This window comes from Rhinoraja longicauda, chromosome 6 (genome assembly GCF_053455715.1).
Source record: "Rhinoraja longicauda isolate Sanriku21f chromosome 6, sRhiLon1.1, whole genome shotgun sequence".
Lineage (NCBI taxonomy): Eukaryota > Metazoa > Chordata > Chondrichthyes > Rajiformes > Arhynchobatidae > Rhinoraja > Rhinoraja longicauda.
This window is the reverse complement of record NC_135958.1, coordinates 68,081,001-68,106,484: the sequence shown is the minus strand read 5'-3', so window position 1 is coordinate 68,106,484 and position 25,484 is coordinate 68,081,001. Positions and strand designations below refer to the sequence as shown.

The 25,484-nt window shown below is 41.7% G+C and overlaps 1 protein-coding gene across 1 annotated transcript in view; it reads right to left on the bottom strand.

Moving 5' to 3' along the window:
* LOC144594557 (growth factor receptor-bound protein 2) overlaps positions 1-10,839 on the bottom strand; it is a 113,569-nt gene extending 102,730 nt beyond the window's left edge. Inside the window, exon 1 of the mRNA XM_078401254.1 lies at positions 10,632-10,839. Coding sequence (XP_078257380.1) covers positions 10,632-10,709 — 78 coding nt within the window. The 5' untranslated portion in view covers positions 10,710-10,839. The remainder of the gene's footprint in view (positions 1-10,631) is intronic.
* Positions 10,840-25,484: the final 14,645 nt, after the last annotated feature.

Genomic DNA, 25,484 nt, shown 5'->3' with positions numbered 1-25,484 from the left:
GACCAATTTATTTATTTGCCTCTGTACTCCACAATTTGATATTTGTAAAAGCGAAAAGAAAAAAAATCACATGTGGATAAAAGTGCACATTGCCAGATTTTATCGGTATTTTTATACATTTGTTTCACCATGTAGAAATTACAGCTGTTTATACATAATTCCCCCCCAATTTAAGGGCACCATAATGTTTGGGACACATGGCTTCGCAGGTGTTTGTAATTGCTCAGGTGTGTTTAATTGCCTCCTTCATGCAGGTATAAGAGAGCTCTCAGCACCTCGTCATTCCTCCAGTCTTTCCATCACGTTTGGAAACTTTTATTGCTGTTTATCAACATGAGGACTAAAGTTGTGCCAATGAAAGTCAAAGAAGCCATTATGAGACTGAGAACCAAGAATAAAACTGTTAGAGACATCAGCCAAACCTGAGGCTTACCAAAATCAACTGTTTGGAACATCATTAAGAAGAAAGAGAGCACTGGTAAGCTTACTAATCACAAAGGGACTGGCAGGCCAAGGAAGATCTCCACAGCTGATGACAGAAGAATTCTCTCTGTAATACAGAAAAATCCCCAAACACCTGTCCGACAGATCAGAAACACTCTTCAGAAGTCAGGTGTGGATTTGTCAATGACCACTGTCCGCAGAAGACTTCATGAACAGAAATACAGTGGCTACACTACAAGATGCAAACTACTGGGTAACTGCAAAAATAGGATGGCCAGGTTAGTTTGCCAAGAAGTACTTAAAAGAGCAACCACAGTTCTGGAAAACGTCTTGTGGACAGATGAGACGAACATTAACTTATATCAGTGATGGCAAGAGCAAAGTATGGAGGAGAGAAGGAACTGCCCAAGATCCAAAGCATACCACCTCATCTGTGAAACACAGTGGTGGGGGTGTTATGGCCAGGGCATGTATGGCTGCTGAAGGTACTGGCTCACTTAACTTCATTGATGATACAACTGCTGATGGCAGTTGCATAATGAATTCTGAAGTGTATAGACACATCCTACCTGCTCAAGTTCAAACAAATGCCTGAAAAGTCATTGACCGGCAGTTCATTCTACAGCAAGACGATGATCCCAAACATACTGCAAAAGCAACAACGGTGGTTTTCAAAGCTAAAAAATGGTAAATTCTTGAGTGGCCAAGTCAATCACCCATCTGAACCCAAATGAGCATGCCTTTTGTTTGAAGAGAAAACTGAAGGGGACTAGCCCCAAAAACAAGCATAAGCTAAAAATGGCAGAGCATCACCAAAGAAGACACCCAGCGACTGGTGATGTCCATGAATCGCAGACATCAAGCAGTCACTGCATGTAAAGGATACGCAACAAAATATTAAACATGACTACTTTCATTTACATGACACTGTTGTGTTCCAAACATTCTGGTGCCCTGAAATGGGGGGACAATGTATAAACACTGCTGTAATTTCTACATGGTGAAACCAAAAAGTATAAGAATACCCTTTATTAAAATCTGACAATGTGCACTTTAACCACAAGTGATTTTTTCTATTACAAATCTCAAATTGTGGAGTACAGAGGAAATAAATAAATGATGGGTCTTTGTCCCAAACATTATGGAGGGCACTGTAACTACAATACGCATTTGCACATCTAAATTGACTGCCGTTGTAGCATAGTAAATCTGGGCTGGTCATATACCTCTGTGACCAGATAAAAGAACTACTCCTGCAGACCTTGAGTTGAGGAGAGGGAATAAAGAAAAATAATCTAAAGATTATGAAACAAATGCTATTCAAAAATAGTTAGGTTGTCTGGGCAAACTAAAGAGCCCCATGTAATTTTCCATTGTAAATAGACCTACTCACACTGCGAAAGATACAGAAATGGTTGGTTTATTGTCACACATACTGTGATACAGTGAAAAGTGTAATACTCATTTGAACTCTTTACTCTCTCTGGTGTAAATATTTTTATATATTCCAAATTGAGTGAGCAAATGCACTGGGAGAACCAGTGAAGTGTACAGAATGCGAGAAATGCAAAACAAATCTCACGACTGCAATTTTCTCCCAAACTCACTATGTAAAGATTTACCTGGATTAGATGGGGCAGAACATTGGTTGCCTAGAAGCATGGCAGCACAATTTGCAGAAGGGCACGTCAAAACCCTCCAATCTCCCTCAGATCTACCAGTGATACCAAAGGACTCGCAATTTGCAAGTATTTGGTCAAAAATGGGAGCAAGGATAAATCCTACAATCAGAAACATGGCAGTTTAAGGACAAATGGATTAGCTTCTAGAAAGGAGCACAGGAGGAAAAAATGACCATAGAAGTCTCAATTTAAAAAGATATGATGGTCTAAATTAATGAATAGAAAATTCTGTTTGACAATAGACAATAGGTGCAGGAGTAGGCCATTCAGCCCTTCGAGCCAGCACCGCCATTCAATGCGATCATGGCTGATCACTCTCAATCAGTACCCCGTTCCTGCCTTCTCCCCATACCCCCTCACTCCGCTATCCTTAAGAGCTCTATCCAGCTCTCTCTTGAAAGCATCCAACGAACTGGCCTCCACTGCCTTCTGAGGCAGAGAATTCCACACCTTCACCACTCTGACTGAAAAAGTTCTTCCTCATCTCCGTTCTAAATGGCCTACCCCTTATTCTTAAACTGTGGCCCCTTGTTCTGGACTCCCCCAACATTGGGAACATGTTTCCTGCCTCTAATGTGTCCAATCCCCTAATTATCTTATGTATTTCAATAAGATCCCCCCTCATCCTTCTAAATTCCAGTGTATACAAGCCTAATTGCTCCAGCCTTTCAACATACGACAGTCCCGCCATTCCGGGAATTAACCTAGTGAACCTACGCTGCACGCCCTCAATAGCAAGAATATCCTTCCTCAAATTTGGAGACCAAAACTGAAGGCAGGAGTAATCTGAATATAACTTACACCACTTCAAGTCTGCTCCGCCATTCAAAATCCTACCCGATCCCATGTCCTCCACTAAATTCCCATATATCCAATCGCCTTTGTTCAATAACCTAGCAAACTGAGCCCTGAACATATTCAAGTGATTTTGCATCCACAGCCTCAATAATTTATGAATTTCTGAGTAATATCAGTACATATCACTGCATACCAGTTCTAAAAGGCCAACCCCTTACTCTGAGATTACGCCATATATGGGAACATTTTAAGCATGAAAGATCTCACGTCTCAGATTCTTGGTACTAGTAACTGCAACAGTTGCAAATGCTATCCATCAACGTTCAAAACAGCTCACAAAGACGTGCAGTTTTTACACTTGGAAATTTGTCCTTCTGTGCAATGATAAACACTTATTCTGCTCGAAGAACAAAACTTTAAAAAACAGTTAACTTTTGTTTGATCAGGAAATGAGGGAACAAAAAAACAAATTTGTTTCATCTTGCAGCATAGAAATGATCAGCTTTTCACTGAGATGCTTCGCATTTTAGCTTACAAATTATACAATGTACGTATCCAACTGCCTTTCCTTTATCAAAACAATGCAATTGCTAAACAGAGCAAAGAACTGCAGATGCTGGAAAAAGCAAAGGAAAAAAAACAGAAAATACTGAAAGTAGATCAGTCAACATTCGGTTTCTGCCATGGATGCTGCCAGGTCTGCTACATTATTCCAGCATTTTGTGTCTTTGGCTGGAATTGATAAAATTGATAGTTACAGAAACCTATGTTCTGGAAATATTTTTGGCATATTTTAAGCAAATAAAATAATATTCCATGCAAATATAACACCCAACGGTGTCTCATGGCAGTAAATTCAAGAATTTATATGTATTTATTTACATATTTCCCATAAATGTTCTGTAGCACTGCTCAAATATGTAATACTACACATCATGGGAATGCAAATTTCAACAATGATTCTCAAGTTCCAGAGACATAATCGTCTAGTTATACAGCACAGAAACAAACAAAAGCCCCAAAATATTTCCAATCTATATACCTGTCCAAATGTCTTTTCAAAGTACTATTTGCACCCACCTCTACCACATCTCCCAGTAGCTTGTTCCATATACCCAGTTCCTTGTGTACTGAAACACCTGCCGCAGGTAATCTTTAAATATTTCCCCTCTCGCATTAAACTGCCCTTCAGTTTTAAACTTCCTTACCTTGGAAAAAAGTCCAAGACAACGCATCATATCTATTGCTCCTTGTGGTTTTATAAACTTCTACAAGGTCACTACTCAGCCTCCTTAGCTTCAGGGAAAGCAGGCTGAGTCTATCCACTCTCTTTATAGCTTAAGTCCTCCCAACCCGGCAACATCCTGGTAAATCTCTTCTGCATCCTCTCTGGCATGATATGCTCACAAAAGTGTAGGTGCACTCTGATCAACATCTTGTACACCGGATCCAACACTTGTACTCAATGCTTGTCTGATAAAGGCAGGCATGCCATCCACCATCTTTCCAAGACTACCTATGTCGCCACTTTCAAGGAACTATGTACTTTTATCCCTAGGCCTCTTGGTTCTACAACACTCCCGGTAATTTTTATTACCGATTGTGGGATAAGCTTGTGGGATAAGCTTGCACCCCAGGAGAATACCCCACATTTCCAAATAATGCAACTGGACTTCATAGTCATCCCAAAAGTCAAAGGAGAACCTTTATGACACATGCTTTGGAATTTGAATCCATTACATAGAAACATAGAAAGTAGGTGCAGGAGTAGGCTATTCGGCCCTTCGAGCCTGCACCGCCATTCAATATGATCATGGCTGATCATCCAGCTCAGTAACCTGTACCTGCCTTCTCTCCATACCCCCTGATCCCTTTAGCCACAAGGGCCACATCTAACTCCCTCTTAAATATAGCCAATGAACTGGCCTCAACTACCTTCTGTGGCAGAGAATTCCACAGATTCACCACTCTCTGTGTGAAGACATCTAGCATATTACTTTTGGAAGGAAATTTGAATAGTGTAATGACTCGTGCTTTCCTGTGGAATGTTGAATATCTCATGCCTCCCATATTGTAAAGGATTTTGTTTTAACCCAGTTGTGGCTGGTTAGATAGGCATGCAGTAGTATCTGCCAATTAGTAGAATTTATTTTGGAGAGCATTTTCACTAGGGTGACACATAAATACGGTTCAGGAAGTTCTCTCATTGACCATTCATGGCACAAGTGCAGCTTGTTCACACCAATATTAAGTATAAATCCAGATAGCATTTTGTTGTATGCATGAAAGGAGAGTTTTGGTGACCAGACACTTCTAAACTGTATGTTACTGAGGTACAGTACTAGAAGCTACAGGTTTTTCCATTGCACAGCGCAGATACATGATAGGCAGATACAGGTCTATTACAACTATTGGTAACAATCGGAGGCCATAGAACAGAATGGTACAGCACAGGAACAGGCCCTTCAGCCCACAGAGCCTGTACCGGACATGATGCCAAGATAAATTAGTCTCCATCTCCAAAATTTGGCAAGCCACGTATTACCGAGAAGGATATCTACTGAAATGCACTCTCAATTGACATGTCAATATGCTGAATTTCAACACACTGGTTTTGCAATGTTCTGTTATTATTGATAGAATGAAGTTTAAAAGCTCCATGTATGATGAACACACTTCAAAAATATATAACCAACAAATACTTCAAAACAAAATCACTGTCCCAACATAATGAAAATTAAGACAGAGACCCAAGGAACTGCAGACACTGGATTCTTGTGTAAAACAGAAACTTCTGGAGTAATTCAGCACCACGACATGGATAGGTGACATTTCGGTTCGGGACCCTTCTACAGCCTCACCAGTGTGTTGAAACTCAGGACTTTAACAACATGAGTTAATTCAGATTAGGTAAATACAGGAACACAAAGAATATTTATCTTCATGAGTGGCTTCAAATTATCACAGTGGTCTTCTTTAGGTGCCATGGTTATGAATCAAATAAATGGCAGCTTTGTGGTGCTAAAGAGTGTCCTTTGACCAGAGTTCATTAATATCACCCTCAAATGCAGCAACTTTTGTACAATTATACCAGGGTTATACACAACATCAAACAACACACACAATGGTCTACTTAACCAAGAGGATACTGAGAATAGGTTGAATGAGATGCCCACTTCTGAAATAAACTTTACAAAATCAGATGAGACAGCACTCCAAGCAAACAGCTTGATACTATATCAAACAGGATCAAGCTGCTTGATACAGTATCATGCTTAATTCACTGTGAAATTTGGTTTCCATGAAACTTCTGATAGTCCAGTTACAGAAGAAAGCAGTTTGAAATAATCTGCTTTTAAATAGCACCTTTAGTGCCATTTCCTAAACTGTTTCACAGAAATCTGACAAAATCCAATACCACGCCTCAGCTTGACCAATATTTTTCTGCATGTAGTCATAACTAATGGCAGAGATAGGCTTTAAGGTAAAGGTGGAGGGTGAATGGGTTTTGGCTTGTAATGAGGACACTAACAGAGCAAATGCCACTGTTCCATCACGTAACTATGAGAATAAAAGCTGAAAATTTATTTTAAAGCATAAAAGTAAAATGACACTGGGTCTTTCCACCAATGTTCCCAGAACGATTAAGTGCTTCCAGAAATGTTTTATTTCAGATTTCCAGCATCTGCGGTTTTTTTAAATTTTAAGGCATCAACTAATTGAACATACATAAGTTGCCCACTCGTATAAATTCTTAGGTAACTTCATCCTTAAGCAACAATTCGATCAGTGTGTTTCATGCAGACCAGGTAAGAAATTATATTTGAAACAAATGCTGTCCTGGACCTGAGGCATGCAGTGATATTGCACAGAACCTTCCTGAAAGCTGCAGCACAAGATGATAGAGTAGTAAAGCTGGCACATGATATGCTTGCCTTCATCGGTCGGGGCATTGAGTATAAGAGTCAGGAAGTTATGTTGCAGCTTTATAGGACTTTGACTGGGCTGCACTGAAATAGTGTGTTCAGTTCTGTTCGCTATAATACAGGAAGGACATGGAGATTTTGAAGAGGGTGCAGAATAGGTTTACCAGAATAATGCCTGAATTAGAGGGTATTAACTGTAACGGGAGGTTGGACAAACATGGATTGTTTTCCCTGTAGTCAGAGGAGACCTGATAGATATAAAATTATAGGAGGCATAGGTAAAGTAGGCAGTAAGAACCTTTGCTGCAGGGTGAAAATGTCAAAGCATAGGATTTTTTTATTTTTTTTAACAGAGTGGTGGGTGTCTGGGGTGGTACAGTGCCCTCCATAATCTTTTGGATACAGACCCTTCATTTATTTATTTACCTCTGTCCTCCACAATTTGAGATTTGTAATAGGGGAAAAAAAATCACATGTGGTTAAAGTGCACATTGTCAGATTTTAATAAAGGGCATTCTTATACATTTTGGTTTCATCGTGTAGAAATTACAGCAGTGTTTATACATAGTCCCCCATTTCAGGGCACCAGAATGTTTGGCATACAGCAATGTCATGTAAATGAAAGTAGTCATGTTCAGTATTTTGTTGCATATCCTTTGCATGCAATGAGTGCTTGAAGTTTGCGATTCATGGACATCACCAGTTGCTGGTTGTCTTCTCTGGTGATGCTCTGCCAGGCCTAAATTGCAGCCATCTTTAGCCTATGCTTGCTTTGGGGACTAGTCCCCTTCAGTTTCCTCTTTATCATATAAACAGTGTGTTCAATTGGGTTCAGATCGGGTGATTGACTTGGCCACTCAAGAATTTACCATTTTTTAGCATTGAAAAACTCCTTTGTTGCTTTAGCAGTATGTTTGGGATCATTGTCTTGTTGTAGAATGAACTGCCAACCAATGAATTTTGAGGTATTTGTTTGAACTTGAGCAGATAGGATGTGTCCATACACTTCAGAATTCATTATGCTACTACCATCAGCAGTTATATCATCAATATATATATATATAATTTTTGTCACACAGTGGTGGGTATATGGGGTGGTTGTGGTGGCAGAAATAACAATGGCATTTAAGCCATTTTTGGACAGATGGATACGCAGGGAATTAAAGAATATGGATCATGTGCAGACAGAGGAGATTAATTTAACTTGTCATGATGTTCGGCATGGACAGTATGGGCCGAAGGGCCTGTTCCTGCGTTGTACTGTTTAAAATGAGATGCACTTTTGTAAAAAAAAAAAGAAAACAAGTAGATAAATGAGAAATTGAAGGTTTTTCAGCCCAGGGAAACTCAGTGACCCAACTGTTTTACTGTGCTTCATATCTTGATTTCACTTTCCCAGGTTTCTTAACAGAAGTTAAACCATGGTGCAGATCAAACGTAAACTCAACAGTTTGAGGGATGAAAAGAGAAAGCTGTGAGCAGAGATGCCGCTAATCAAAACATCTCCCAATCACAACAGCTAAAACAACTCTAAAGTTAATAGGTTTAATGACATCTGCTTCAGCCAATTAATCCAATTATTCCCATCCCATCCTAGAATGTTTTTTTGATGAAGGGTCCCTTTGGGAATTGAAACAATACACTCAGCTAGTGCAAGTGTGTGCCATTTTGAACCAAAGCAGATTTAACCCTCTAAATGAAACATGAAATGTTTTTGAAGCACAGCAAAAGCGCCCTTTCTTCCAAAAAACACTTACAGGAAACTAGTTAAAGGAAGTAACAGAGCAGTTCAAAACCAGAATTTCAGTAAACTTACAACCAGTTACAGAAACCCACTTGGTAAACACGTTCCTCTGCCATTTTTAGCTGCCATGGTCACTGTCCAACCCCATAACAAGCACTGCCAGACACAATATAAACAAATAGGCGTACTTAAGAATTCCTTAATCCACTTCCATTTTAAGTGGTGCAGCTTTCTTTAAAGAAAGAAACCAGCTTAATTTACTTTCACTATTTAATGGAGGAAGTGTATTGCAGTTAATACTACCTCGAGGTTCCATAGCACTGTTACATCCACTTTCACAGTCTATGCAATACAATAGTCACAAATAAGCCAGTGGCTGTAATAAATTTTGCATTGTGCAAAATCACAAGTACACAAACAGTGAAGAGAAAAAAAAATAGACAGCTTGTGGAGAGGAGAACCCCCATCAGAACTATTCCTTAAATAAAGCAATTAGGCGCTGATGAATCCGGTACATCACCATCATATTCTAAACATCGTGTCCTCGCATTTTCCCCTATATTATCTCAATTGTTTATGTTAACCCCATCTTAGTTGTTTGTTTGTACAAGATGCAATCCAAGTACAGATGCAAAGAATGCAAGGCATAAAAGATAAGTAAGGCCTCCAGGCAAACACTGAAAGTTGACATTATGACAAGAGGTTATCAGCGAGAAACATTAACAGATTTTCTCTCCTCTTCTTAACTCACTGAATATTTCCAGCATTTTCTATTTTTAGTACATTCAGTAGCAATTTTTAATACCACACTACAGACAACTGCAACCTGAAGATAAAATAGTCAAGATTTTCTTTGTCTGACCTGAAACGTCATCTGTCTATTCCCTCAACAGATGCTGCCTGACCCACCAAGTTCCTCCAACACTTAAGATTTAATATTCCAGCATCTGCACTCCCTTATGTCACCAGGGTTTTCTTTCATGGACGACGGGGCCTTTCCAAAAGGGCAGCCTTAATCATCATGGTCCTTGCACCCTCAGACAGTTTCTTACCTGTACCCTGGAGCTTTTATTCTATTCTATGGCTCTAAACTTTGATCCGCGACGTCTCACCTGGAACTTTTGTCAATTGTATTCTGAAAATTAATGTAAATAAATATGTACTGCATTCCCTCCCACAACCTTGACAATTGCATCAAACCATTTTATCGGATTAGTTAACAGACACCTTCATTCAAAACATAATACTAACAGCATGTAGCAATGGGGAAGATGATGCAGGGTCCCACAACCTCACTTCCTTATTGTTCATATTCCCAAGAACATCCCATGCACAACATCTCCCACAATCATTCTTCCCCTGTCTCATTTCATGTGATGGACCTTCCAAGTCATTTCCAGCGACACCAAGTGAAATCATTATTCAAATACTTCATTTACAAAACCACGGATGATCCATTCTGCCTTCTCGGCTGAGCTCTTCCATCCCCACTCCATCTGTCACCAGATAACATACCTCTCTGTCCACTCCATATACCCATCCCGATTGCTCTCCTTCTCCACATACCCTCACCTGACTAGTACGATTGACCATCTATTCCCACTCCCATCATCCATGTTAACCCCAACCAACCCCCACTACGTTCACTGTAACTCTCTGATCGTTTCCACCCTCTTCCCTGCCAGTCTCTTTTTCCAGCTTCTACACCAACCCCTCTCCCTGTCTTCCACACGAGCCCCTCTCTCCGTCTTCCACACCAGCCCTACCTTTCTCACATCCATTGCTCTCTTTCTCTCTCTCTTCCCCTTGTCTTTCGCCCTCTTTCTCACTGATTGCTCCCTCTGTCTACCCCTCAACCCCCACCCACTCCAAAGATTTGACCTTAAAGCGGCCGATCACAAGCGATTTACCATTACAACTCAGTGCTTTTGATTGATAGTTGATTGGAAAGTACAGCCGACGGGCTGGATTGCGAGTGGCTAGCCAGAACCCAGCGTCAGTGCCAGGCCTGCTCGCCTCCTCATATCCGGGCCTTACCTTGAGGATGTCTTCGCGCTTAAAACTCAGTTCATCGTCGGCCGTGGCCTTGAAATCGTACTTGGCGATGGCCTCCATACTGTGTCTGCGCGGCTCAGGGTGTGTGTGCCTCCGCCGGCCTCTCGCTCGCCAGCGTGTAGCGGCGTCCGCCTCACTCGCTCACCCGCCCGCCCGCTGCCCACTCGGCCCTGCTTCAGCGAGCCTGCGCACTGCAGCTGGGCGAGAGCAGCCGCGAGGGGCGCACGCGCGCGCTGCCCCAATCAGCGGCGGGCGCGGACACCGGAAGCGGGCCACGGCCGCCGGAAACGAGACCACCCTGCGACCGTGGCCGGGCCTTGTAGTAGAGTAGCCGCCACTGCTAATGTGCTCAGGCGGCCGTCTGTCTTCACCGTGTCAATCTTCACCCATTATAGTTCACGCTTCCAACATTTACTACATTTGGTATGTAATGCGTCTGCTCCTGGTCGCCTCAGGAGAAGGAACATGTATGGTCTCACACAGTGACATGGTGGAACGCTCTGCCAGGGCGTGCCTGATCAATACCAATCTCTCTCTCAGACGACACACTCACTGCTGTGGGGATATCATGTAGTTTGTTTCAGAGATATTTAACATTAACCTCCCCACCTTCCCCCAAAGGAAAAAAAAGTGATCCCAATTTAACCATCACTTGTCTTGTTGATACTGCACCAACCGCCGCTGTTGGGCTATAAACGTGCAGTCCCTCATGCATGCAGTCGCAGATTTAAAATGTACTTGTCTTGTTGATCACACATTTATACGTGCAACCAATTCTCTCCCATGTGTTACTTGTCTCAATGTATAGGAAGGAACTGCAGATGCAGGTTTAAACAGAAGATAGATACAAAAAGCTGGAGTAACTCAGCAGGACAGGCAACATCTCTGGAGAGAAGGAATGGGTGACGTTTCGGGTCAAAAAGGGTCTCGTCCCGAAACGTCACCCATTCCTTCTCTCCAGAGATACTAACTGTCCTGAGTTAATCACCTTTGTGTTTTACTTGTCTCAATCCCGGATTGACGTGCTGAACAAATTGGTGGGAGTTGTGCATTTACAAATTCTAGAGTACTGATTGATTTTATCTTAGTAACTGTCAAGAAGTGGCGAGTGACAAAGCTGATAGATTCCTAGATTGGGAAATTGGCCCACTACATTGGAAAATAGCAAGTGTAACTTTTTTCAAAAAAAGGAAGGAGAACGAATGCAGGAAACTATAAACCACTGAGGTATCATTGGGAAATTCTTTAGAAACTACTATTAAAAATTTTCTAGGAGGAGCCTGGAAAGTTTTGACGTCATTAGCAACGTCAATGTGGTTTTGTGAAAGGGAAATTATATTTGACTAATTTATTTGAGTACTTTGAAGAGGTTACATACACAATGAATGATGGGAAACCAATGTGTAGAGATACAGTATGGAAACAGGCCTTTCGGCCCAGCGAGTCCACGCCGACCATACATGTTCCTTCTCCTGAGGCGACCAGGAGCAGATGCATCTGCTCCTGTTCACCTCAGGAGAAGGAACATGTATGGCCTCACACAGTGACATGGAACGCTCTGGACGTGCCTGATCAATACCAATTTCTCTCTCAGACGACACACACACACACTGCTGTGGGGATATCGTGTAGTTTGTTTCAGATATATTTAACATTAACCTCCCCACCTTCCCCCAAAGGAAAAAAAAGTGATCCCAATTGAACCATCACTTGTCTTGTTGATACTGCACCAACCGCCACTGTTGGGCTATGTGCAGTCCCTCATGCATGCAGTTGCAGATTTAAAATTTACTTGTCTTGTTGATCACACATTTATACATGCAACCAATTCTCTCCCATGTACAAGTGTTACTTGTCTCAATGTATAGGAAGGAACTGCAGATGCAGGTTTAAACAGATAGACACAAAAAGCTGGAGTAACTCAGCAGGACAGGCAGCATCTTTGGAGAGAAGGAATGGGTGACGTTTCGGGTCAAAAAGGGTCTCGACCCGAAACGACACCCATTTCGTCTCTCCAGAGATACTGCCTGTCCTCAGTTAATTCAGCTTTGTGTGTTTTACTTTCACTCAATCCCGGATTGACGTGCTGAGCAAATTGGTGGGAGTTGTGGATTTATAAATTCTAGAGTACTGATTGATTTTATCTTAGTGACTGTCAAGAAGTGGCGAGTGACAAAGCTGATAGATTCCTAGATTGGGAAATTGGCCCACTACATTGGAAAATAGCAAGCGTAACTTTCTTCAAAAAAAGGAAGGAGAACGAATGCAGGAAACTATAAACCACTGAGGTGTCATTGGGAAATTCTTTAGAAACTACTATTAATAATATTCTAGGAGGAGCTTGGAAAATTTTGGTCATTAGCAACGTCAATGTGGTTTTGTGAAAGGGAAATTATATTTGACTAATTTATTTGAGTGCTTTGAAGAAGTTACATACACAATGAATGATGGGAAACCAATGTGTAGAGATACAGCATGGAAACAGACCTTTCAGCCCAGCGAGTCCACGCCGACCAGCAATCTCCACACAAACATTATCCTACACACTCTAGGAACAATTTACAATTATACCAAACCAATTAACCTACAAATCTGTATGTCTTTGGAGTATGGTAGGAAACCGGAGATCCTGGAGAAAACCCACACAGTTCACTGGGGAGAACTTACAAACTGGGACATACTAAGATTTTCAAAAGGCATTTGATCAGGTGCCACAACAAAGTTTATTGGAAAAATTAAAAGCTCACGATGCAGGTAACATGTTGTTGAGGACTGAAGATTAGACCTCTTCACGAACGATGGGTTCCAATGAACAGGAGGCGTACTAATATACTGGGGAGCAGTTTTGCTAGTGCTACTTGGGAGGGTTTAAACCAGACTGACAGGGGGATGGGATCCAGTGAAGTAGTGAAGCAGAAGGGAGGCTGGAATCAGGACAGAAGACATTATCAGCACGTTCAGTAGACAGGTATAGTCAGGAGCACGATAGGGAGCGAGGAAAGGCGGTTGGACTAGATTTATCTATTTCAATGCTAGAAGCCTGACAGGTAAGGCAGATGAACTCAGGACATGCGACGGATATTATAGCCACTATGGAAACTTGGCTAATGGGGGAAGAACTGGCAGGTTAATGTTCCAAGATATAGGAGCTTCAGGTGAGATGGAGGTCGGGGAAAAGGAGAGGGCGTTGCTTTATTGATTAAGAAGAATTCATGGCAGCGTCCAAAGTGGTCATCTGTGTGGAACCGCAGGAGATGAACAAGGTCCTCCATAAATATTTATCCTCTGTACGGTGGAGAAAGACACAATGACTAGGGAATTTGCAAAAGATAAATGGCATATCTTGATGGCCGTCTGTATTACAGTCAAGGAGGTGCTGAATGTCCCAAGACTGAAGATAGATAAATCTCCCGGGCTTGATCACATATATCCAAGGACACTGGGAAGCTAGAGAAGAAGTTGCATAAGTCCTGGCTGAAATACAGAATCACCATCTTCCATGGTGAGGTGCCAGAAGATGGGAGGGTGGCGAATGCAGTGTCTCTATTTAAGAAGGACTGCAAGGAAAAACCTAGGAACTATTAGACCGGCCAGCCTAACAACTAGTGTAGGAAAGTTACTGAAGAGAATTCAGAGGAATAAGATATGCATTTGGAAAGATGGGTTTATTAGAGATGGTCAGTGTGGTTTTGTACTTGGGAGATCATGTATCACAAATTTACTTGAATTTTTTGAAGAAGTAATCAAGAAGATTGATGAGGGCAGGGTGGTAGGTGTAGTCAATATGGACTTCAGCAAAACATTTGACAAGGTAATGCATGGTAGGCATCTCTGGAAGATTAGATCGCATGGGATCTAGGAAGAGCTAGCTAACTGGATGCAGAATTAGCTTAATGGTGGAAGCAGAGGGTGATAGTGGAAGGTTGTTTTTTCAGACTGCAAGCCTATGACTAGTGGTGTGCCTCAGCAATTGGTGCTGGGTCTATTGCTGTTTGCTATCTATATCAATGATTTGGATGTGAATGGACAAGGCATGATTAGTAAGTTTGCAGATGACACCAAATTAGGTGGTATCGTAAGCAGTGAAGATGGCTATCAATGATTACAGTGGGATCTTGACTGCTGGGCAGTGAGCCAAGAAATGAGAGTGTGAGGTATGTTGCATTTTGAGAAGTCAAACCAAGGATCGAGGAGTACAAATACATAGTTCTCCGAAATTATGTTACAATTGTACAAGACGTTGGTGAGGCCACACTTGGAGTATAGTGTTCAAGTCTGGTATACCCTGCTATAGGAAAAATGCAATTAAGTTGGAAAGAGAAAGTTTATGAGGACGATGTCTGGACTCAAGAACCTGAACTATAGGGAGAGATTGGGCAGGCTAAGACTGTATTCTTTGGAGCTAAGGAAGCTGACAAGTGATCTTACAAATGTGCATAGAATCATGCGGGGAATAGATAGGGTTAATGCACAGGCTTACTTCAATTCAATTCAATTCAATTCATTGCCCTTAATTAGCTTATATTTTTACTTTAAAATATTGCCGGTGACGATATACGGACAGTTCTCGGGAACGAAACGCTGTAATAACTTCGGGAGCACCTGTGAATAGTTTATTGCAAGAGGAACTGAAAATGATGGTTGGGAGGTTACATTTTAGTCATGTAGGGAGGGGTTGGGTGAGACCTAATTTGTTCATGTGTAAGGAAGGATGTAAAAGTGTGCTAAGCAGTTCAGAGAGCATTTACTAGTCTAATACCTGGAATTTTGGATTGCCTTATGGGGATAAGTTAGGTGCTCATTCTTCTAAATTGCAAAGGATGCAAGCCTTGCATCCTTTGCAATTTAGAAGAATGAGTCGGTTCTTCATTGAAACCGATGAGTCCTGAGGAGTCTTGGCAAAGTGGATCTGGTGAGAGCGTTTCTTCTTGTAAAGGAATCTGGAACTAGGGGATAATGCTCTACATGAATACGACCAAGCCAAAGACATGAACAATAGGTAGAATGAAGAGAAAAATACCAGAGTGCATAATATAGCTTCTCAGCATTGTAGCGGGACAATTGTAGAGAAAGTCCAATGTCCACAATAAGGTAGGTGGAAAATCGGGACTGTACTCAACCTTATGGAAGGACCGTTCAGAAGTCTGGTAACAGAGGGGTAGAGGTTGCCCCTGAGCCTATTGGTATGCACTTTCAAGCTTCTGTATCTTCTGCCTGACGGGTATAGGCAAAAGAAGGAATGGCCAGGATGGGATTGGTCTTTGATTATGTTGATTGCTTTCTCAAGGCAGTGTGAAGTGTAAATGCAATCAATGGTAGGTAGTCTTGACTGTGTGATGGACTTGACTACATCCACAACTCTCTGCAACGTCTTGGGCAGAGCAGTTCCCATACCAAGCTGCAATGCATCCCGCCTTCCGCAGAGACCGTCCCTCCACAACTCCCTGGTTAACATCCCTCCCCACGCAAACCACCCCCTCCCCAGGTTCCTTCTCCTGCAACTGAAGGAGATGCCACACCTGTCCCTATACCTCCTCCCTCGACTCTGTTCATGGACCCCGGCAGTCCTTTCAGGTTAGGCAGAGGTTCACTTGCACCTCCTCCAACCTCATCTACTGTATCCATTGTTCAAGATGTGCACTCTTATACATCGGCAAGACCAAACGTAGACTGGGCAATCGTTTTGCTGATCACCTTCGCTCAGTCCGCCTGGACCTAGCTGATCTTCCAGTTGCTAAACACTTTAATTCCCTTTCCCATTACCAACCACACTTCAGCTTTTCAGCAGGAGTGTATCCTGTTCCCGAGTATGGTGTCATCCTGTAGCTGTAATGAAAATAAGATCTGATTTCCATCACTTGTTTCCTACTCCAGTCCCAATCTCTCAGTTTCTCTGTTTGAGGCTAATTTACAACGTAATGTGAAGTAATGTTTAATCACACCTCATTTCAAACTTAAATTATTGAAATTGAAGATTATTATTCAATATAGTATTTTTGGGAAGACCATGCATTGCAAATGGGTGTGACCTTTTCTATATCATATTCACTGATGGTCTATGATATCACTTGCTTTGCCATGGTGCCATGCTGCCGTGTGTGGCCTGGCGCGCCCGCCACGGACCTGGAAAACCCATCCCCAAGAAGAAGCCACAAGCCCCATTCTGCTTGTCCGCGAGGAGCAGAGAGGAGGTGAAGAGGATCGTGGTGGTGCCGGCAGCGGATGCAAGGAATAAAGAGCCGGCAAGCAGACCAGCTGTGAGAGACTGCAATGTAATTCGACGGCAGAGTGGGCCGCTGGATGCCGTGGCAAAGCATCCTAGGGCTTGGCTAGATCGAGTGCCGCTCCAAGAGGTCGAGTGCACGGATGGGATGCGACACATGGAGCAGTGGAGTAACGATGGGGGACACCAACAGCTACTGTATGTTTGGCCAGGCCGACTGCAACGCCGCTGGGACGATGGGCATTTATGGCCAGGTCAAGAACTTTGCACGTGACAATAACGTACCATTGAATCATTGATTAATTTTGAATTGCAACACCAAGTATTTGCCTGTACTTTGTTCACAGTAATTCAGGATGCTACTGCCACATATGGAACGGTGGTTTTGGTGACTATGATTTGCATTTTTATCAAACTGGGTACTTCCTGATTCCTGTCTATGATGGCCCAATAGATGACTGTCAGCTATTGCTTTCTTTTAACAATGTCTAAATGTTCTGAGCAAAGTTGTTCTATATATTCTCATTTATAGTTTTATAATTTTAACCCAGACTGTGGGCAATTTGACACCAGTCTGTAACATCTGTAATCAAAAAGTTTTGTATTCTCATGCAGAATCATCCAAATCAGTCCAATTACCCTCAGCATTTTCATGTACCTTAATGTTGGATTTAGCTGCAACATAGAGTCATCATTCTTACAGAGGGGAAGCAGGCCTTTCGGCCTAACTTGCCATAGATTGCCCAACATGTCCCATCTACACTAGTCCTACCTGCCTGCATTTGGCTGATATCCCTCTAAACCTGTCCTATCTTTGTACCTGTCAAAATGTTTCTTAAATGTTGCGTCAGATTAGTTATCACCGTACTGTTACAGAAATATCATCCTCTGCTGCCAGCAAGGTGCAGATCACAATATCTATGTTCTACCATCATCTTCATGCACGGCATTCTTTCTTGATACTCACTATTCAGTATCATAATCAGGATGAGGCAGGAGGATAATCCACTACTACATTCTTCGGGATCCCACTGTGGAAACTTACATTTAATTCTAAGAAAGGCTGTTTCTAACATGAATGATCTGCATAAAAAGAACTGGTGGAACCTTATGATCCTGGTAGTATAGCTTTTGCTCTCATTTCCATAGTATTAGTGTGTGCAAGCAAAGGCAATGGAGCTTTCATGAACAATGTCCCTAATAAGGCTTAAGGCTGCTCAAAATCGATAGTGGAAGGCACTATAGTGTCAGTGGTGTCATGATTCACCACCCTGTCACTTCCTCTCAGAATCTTATATGTTTCAATGTAAAGCCACACACCACTTTATACATGTGAAATCTTTCACTGCTCTAAACTGGCTTACATCTGATGGGTCAATTCAACTACATCAGTAGCAGCTTTTCCCGTAGTCCCCACCTTCATGACAAACTCACTCACTGATTGAGACTTAATATTGGAGCTCCCACACAGACCACAGCCATTTGCCCATACATTGTAATAAGACTGATGTTACGTACCACCTGAAATTCTTCTGCGTTTTGGAAATCAGTCACATCGATGCAGCTATTTACAGTACATGCACATACAAACAGAAAATGGTGAAGTAAATGATTTATGTTGAATTAGTTTGTCAGCTAAACCACATCTGAGCGAGACTTGCAGTGCCTAATTCTAGAACAGGTGAAACCGATTGTTTGGCAAGACTACATAATCGCAAATGTTTTTGCTTGACCTTTGCTATCTGGTTCTGAATTAGTCACTTTCTGGGAAAGAGCAACTGAATGTGATCCTGCAATCTAACACCGCATGAAATGAAATATCTTTTGTTTTGTGTGGTCTCAGTTGGGCTGCCAAAGTGGCGTACACTTCTGAGCCTCTATTACCAAGATTGCTTTATTATGCTCATTGCTTTCTTTTGAACGAGCATGCTTTCACCCTTGCCATCAATTTCGGGGAGCGTGTTTGCCCTGAAGGGCATCTGCATCCAGTCTACAAAGAAATTAAGAGATTGCGCCCATGAACATAAGTATCACATATAACAACTACAGCATGGAAACAGGCCTGTCCGGCCCTACCAGTCTACGCCGACCATTCTCCCTGACCTAGTCTCATCTACCTGCACTCAGACCATAACCCTCTAATCCCCTCTTATCCATATACCTATCCAATTTACTCTTAAATAATAAAATCGAGCCAGCCTCCACCACATCTCCCGATTCAGCTAGACTGTGTCTGGGCTTTCATTTTGTACCATTCCTTTTCACAGTTGCGTGGCTTATATGCAATGCTGTACATGCATTGCTCTTTATTTCTGTTGTGCTGAGTCTGAACACGACTACAGAATGCTGATGGACAGAGGAATATGGGCATCCTCATACTTTGTTCATGCAACACAGAACGTTAGCGTACAAGTGGAAGAAGTAATCAGGAGGGCAAATGAAATGTTAACATATTGCCAAAGGGGTGATATGTAGAAGTAGGGATGTCTTGCTGCAGGTAGAGTACTGCCTACAGTTTTAGTGTCCTGATTTGAGGTGGGATATACTTACATTGGAGGCAATATAAGGAACGATCATTAGGTTTGATTTCTGAAATAAAGTTTAGCATATTCAACCTTTAATCAGTGTTTAGAATAAAAAGATGTTTAAAACAAACAGAATTTGACAGGTTGGATGTTGAATTATTTCCCCTCGTGGAGAAATCTAGACCTTGGAGGTGAAGTGACAGAATAAGGTTCACACACTAAGGACAGGAGAAGGAATTTTCACTTTCAGTGGGGCATAAAATCTTAGGAATTGTTGATCCCAGAGAGCTGTGGATGCTGGCTCATTAAATACTCTGGTTAGTAAAACAGAAATTTAGTCAGTGGGTGGGGATAGAAGGGGCCTGACGAGGCAGGTTTAGTTTATTTTATTTTAGAGATACAGTGCGGAAACAGACCCTTTGGCCCACTGAGTCCGCACAGACCAGTATTGGCCACAAATCAACACTATCCCACACATACTAGGGTCAATTTACATTTATACAAAGCCAACTAAGCTACAAACCTGTGCGTCTTTGGAGGTTATCAAAGGTTATGAGGGTGAGACAGAAAAGTGGAACTGAAATGGAGGTCAGAATGATTATTATCTTATGGAATGGGGAGCACATATGAGGGTCAAATAGCTTATTTTTGCTCATATTCCTTATGATCTTACATCCCATTGCTTCAAAACTGCATATTGATGTTACTACCATGATAAGAATCTAGTTACTCAATGCATTCAATAACTTTGTACTTCAGACTTGTAATTTCAATTATTTGCCATTCCTTCCTTGACACCAGTGTAACGTGTAAGGCCTGTGAGTTTGTAGTCTACAGTGAAATAACATTCAGAATAATACAAAGCAAATGAGGAGAGATTAAAAAGGGTTTCTGGTTTATTTAAAGTTCTTCTCAGACTGTCCCCATAACATAAAGATACACGTGTGGTCAAATGTTTTGTAAAGCAATGTGACATTCAAGTAAATATACTACTGTACTGTAATAGTGCTTCATTTCCTTTGAATGTTCAGAGGTTTGGTAACTTGAGATAGGATAGTTTTTCTTCCACAATATTACAGTTCTAGTCTGGTGAATATGTGAATCTGTACCCTTGCTGGAAATCTCATGGCCGGGCGCGATCATTGGGGGCACTACAATTGGCCTAATTATAGTCTAGACTACTGCAACAGCCTCCTCCTCTATGGCGCACCCTCAAAAACCATCAGTAAACTTCAATACATTCAAAACTCCGCTGCCCGTCTACTCACCCACACCCCGATCCGTGACCATATCACCCCCGTCCTTTACAAACTCCACTGGCTCCGCATCCCCCAGAGAATCCAGTACAAAATCCTCCTCATAACCTACAAAGCCCTCCATAACCTGGCCCCATCCTACCTGACCGACCTCCTCCACAGGCACACTCCCACCTGCACCCTCCGTTCTGCTGCTGCCAATCTCCTATCCCCCCACATCCGGACCAAACTCAGATCCTGGGGGGACAGGGCTTTCTCCATCGCTGCTCCCACCCTATGGAACTCACTACCCCAAACCGTTAGAGACTCCTCCACACTCACCACATTCAAAACATCGCTGAAGTCTCACCTGTTCAGTACTGCCTTCAACCACTGAAGGTCACCTCACCTTCTGTCTCCTTTCTCTGTTCGTTTACTTATTTACTTATTTATCTATTTATTCATTTCCCTATGTTCTCTAAATCTCTGTAAAGCGTCTTTGAGTATATGAAAAGCACTATATAAATAAAATGCATTATTATTATTATTATTATCAGTAAATTAAACACCTGTTATGATAAAGAAGAAGGACATTCAGTCCATCCAGTCTATGCCAGTTGCTAGCTATTACATTGATCAAGTCTTCCCCATTTCCCGCATGCCTGCTAATTATTCTTACTCGTCCCTTTCCAATTTTCTTTATAAGGCAATGATTGATTCTGCTTGCACTATTCATATGTGGCGTGAATACCAGACATTAACTACACTGTGTAAAAAAAGTCCTCACAACCTACTTGTCCTTGAACCACTGCTAATGTGAACAGCTTTCCACTATTTACATTAATAAAACTTGTCATAATATTGTACAGTAATATCAACTTTCAACTCGCCAGCCTACCGGCATAGCTGAAATCCCTCATCCATGGAACCTTTCCAGTAAATTTGTTCTGCACCTTCTCTAGGACCTTCAAATCCTTTCTTAAGATGCTGAGTTCAATTCTCCACTTATTATCTAACCAATGTTTAACAAATATTAAGCATAACCACTGCTTGCCACGGGTATTCCAGCATCCCATATGGTTTACTAACTACTTTCTCAACACATCCTGCCATTTTTTAGATAGTTATACAAATGTACGCCTATGTAGTAGGTCGGCGCAGTAGGAATCAGGCAGGACGCCAGGTAGGTATTAACAGTAATTTTAATGCAGCAACAGAACATCCACACTCTCTTCAGTCTCAAGCACGAGTTATCTCTCTAGCCCCTTCAGGCAAACCCCATAGCACTAGTCCCTTCCCCAGCCCTGTCCAACCCGTGCCGAGGGGGATGATCCAGGGAGTGGCCAAATCTCTGGGCACCGCCACACTTTTCCTGCACTCACTGTGGAATTATGCCATTTAGTCTTTATTGATTCTAATTCGTTCTGCCAAAGCATGTAACGACACTTCTCTGTATTAAACCTTAATGCTAATTGTCTACCCCTTCAGCCAGCATTTAAATGAGTTTTTGCAGTCTATTGCTATCCTCCTCACTGTTTGCCAGACCGGCTATTCAAGTCAAGTTTATTTGTCACATACACATACACGATGTGCAGTGAAATGAAAGTGGCAATGCCTGCGGATTGTGCACAAAAATGAATTGCAGTTACAGCATATAAATAAAGTTAATAAGTTACTATAGTGTAGACAAAAATGTACTCTCTGGAGTTATAAAAGTTGACAGTCCTGATGGCCTGTGGGAAGAAACTCCGTCTCATCCTCTCCGATTTCACAGCGTTACAGCGGAGGCGTTTGCCTGACCGTAGCATCTGGAACAGTCCGTTGCTGGGGTGGCAGGGGTCCCTCATAATCTTGCTTACTTTGGATCTGCACCTCCTGATGTATAGGTCCTGCAGGGGGACGAGTGTAGTTCCCATGGTGCGTTCTGCCGAACGCACTACCCTCTGCAAGGCCATCCTGTCCTGGGCAGAGATGTTCCCAAACCAGACTGTAATGTTGCCGGACAGGATGCTCTCTACAGCCCCAGAGTAGAAGCAATGAAGGATCCTCAGAGACACTGAGGATACCATCTGCAAATTTGCAATCTGTACATCCACATCCAAGGTAATTAAATGTTTTTAAAAAGTCTCAAGGTGAGGTATGTGTTTAACAGAGCAAAAGAGATTGAGGAAAGGTTTAACTGAGGTGTGCAAAATTATGAGTCACCTTGACTGGGTGAATGGAAAGAATCAAAGCTGGGAAGTGGGATTCACCCAAAGTCCAATCTTGATTTGTCCAGATGATTTAGTCACGGATGGAGACACTGATTGTTATTGTCCACTTGTCTTTGAGCCTGAACTGAAGAAACAGCAAAGAAACAAGTTTTGTTTTTTTAATTCACTTTCAGGATCTTGCCATTGTTGATGGGTCTAGAGTTGCACATAAACCAGGCCAGGTAGGTAGAACAGATTTCCTTGCCCAAAGGCATAGAACAAGATGGATTTTTACAGCAATCCAGTAATTCCATGGTTACTGTAGCTTAGTAAAATTCCAGATTTTAATTTTAACTCCTTGAATTCAAATTCTTCAAATGCCATGGTGGGATTTGAACTCATAATTCAGTACTCTGATTGTCAGTTCAGCAACTTCATCATTACCCTAATTATCACAAGAAAATAGTATAGGAAGCATATTTAAGCTAAAAGACAGCACATTATTATTTAATAAATTTATTGCAGTATTGGAAGTCCTGTTTTTAAAAAAAAGATTTGTTACACTAAGGCCTTATCTGCTCTCATAGGTGTATGTAAAAGCTATATTGCCCTATTTTGAGAAAGAGCAAGGGATTTCTCCCTGTGTTCTCGCTAATGTTTATCCCTGAACTGACATCACTAAGAACTGGATACTCTGGTTCAGTTCATGGGAACTTGCTGCGAACAAATGGGCTGCCATATTTTCTGCACTCCCACAGTGACCACATGTCAAATATACTCTCTACCTTCGCCATGTCTTGCGGTTGTTAGAGGGACTACATAAACAGAACTCTTTTGATTTTGGAAACTCCTCTGAACATTTGAAAAGCACAATCTTCAATATCTAATGGTTTTATGTTGAGCATATCTCTTTATTCCAATGAATTACTTCTGGAATTATAGAGATATACTGCGTGGAAACAGTCCCTTTGACCCATGTCTATGCCATTCATCAACTACACATTTACATTAATCCTACATTCATTCAATTTTTTATTCTCCCCATATTCTCATCAACACCTCCTGAATTATCAAGCCCACTTGCACACTAGGGACAATTTATAATGGACAATATACCTTCCAACCCCCAACTCCTTGAGTTGTGGGAGGAAACAAGTACCCGAGTTCAGGATTGAACTGGATTCTATGGCTTTACTTTAAGATCAAAGCTTTTGGGTTTCTGCAGGGGGTCTCATTACACATCCCCATAGTTGTCCATTTTTCTGAGACAAATCACCCCATACAGACACTCCTGCAACCACTCCATTCCCACGTTCCTGTCATTAATCTCATTGCAGTCAACCCTTCCATTACATTGCATCCTCTCACCATTTGGGCCAAAATTTAACTCTTCGTAATTTTGTTGACTGCATTGCCAATATTTTTACTTTTAAAAATAAATATGTTCAAAATTAAGGCAACAAAGAAAATTGATTTTCATAGCCTTTCACAGAATTTTTTTTCAATAATTTTCTTCCAAGTTGTTCACTGCAGTGTTATGGAAATCAATTAATGCCAAGACATTGGCAGGCTGACAATCCTTAGATTCAGAGAAAGACGCAGAGTGCTTGAGTAACTCAGTGGGGTATTGCCTCCTGACCCAAAATGTTACCTATCCATGTTCTCCTGAGATGCTGTCTGACCTGCGGAGGGACTCCACTACTCTGTGTTGTCTTTTGCCGCTGTTGGGATCATAGCAAATGGGTTAACTGTTGCAGAAACAGTTTTACTTGACTTAATTGCATCTAGTTTACAGGAAATTCCTGTTTGCAATAAGAGATGTTTTCTTAGATTAGCAGTGGTATCATCGATATGGAAAGTTTCCTGTTTACAGTTATTGTTCAGTCATGTAACTTCCGCATTACCATATGTCTTCAAACCCTTGGCTTGTTTTGTTTGCCTTATTGATGCTTCCTCTGTCTCTCTGTACCTGTTGTGCGATGCTATGGATAATCATTATATTCCTGTACCTCACTCGTGGAAGTTTTATCACTGGGGTTTTTTGTAAAGACTGAGTTGTAAGAAATCATCAAGCCTGTTCTACTAAATGGGCTACCGAATGGGCTGCTGATTTGTAACAATAGTAAAATCAGATTTTGATTTTGTACTTGTGATTTCTTTGTGCTCTGACAACAGATCAAAAGTACTTCAGGCAACTTGAACAATGTGTCATATATTTAACATCTGCGGTAGTCCGACTCTGCTAATTCTCCTATTGTAATACTCATTCAGGTACTCAATGATAGTGCAGATCTGTGACCTTTCCCTCAAGCATGCTGATTGCTAACTCCTTCGCCTAACTGCACCCACTGGTTAACCTTAATCAAGCCAGTATCTCTTGGTGGCATCATTCTAAAGTGCAGGACCTTCTTATTCTTCCGCTTCTTCCTTTGTGCTATTGTGTCTCTGTGTAGCACAGGGAGGTGCAGCATTGTGCGCACGTATTTCCTGAGATGCTGCAATGATAATATCAAAACAAAGAGTAAAGTAATGATGTTGGTATTGGTGGTGGGACCAGGGCAGACTTGGATATATCATATACCTGTCATTGCCACAATGCCTTTAATTCCCTGCAGCTCCATAAGCCTTTGGGACCAGAAGGTCCTCATCCAGTTTGGTAC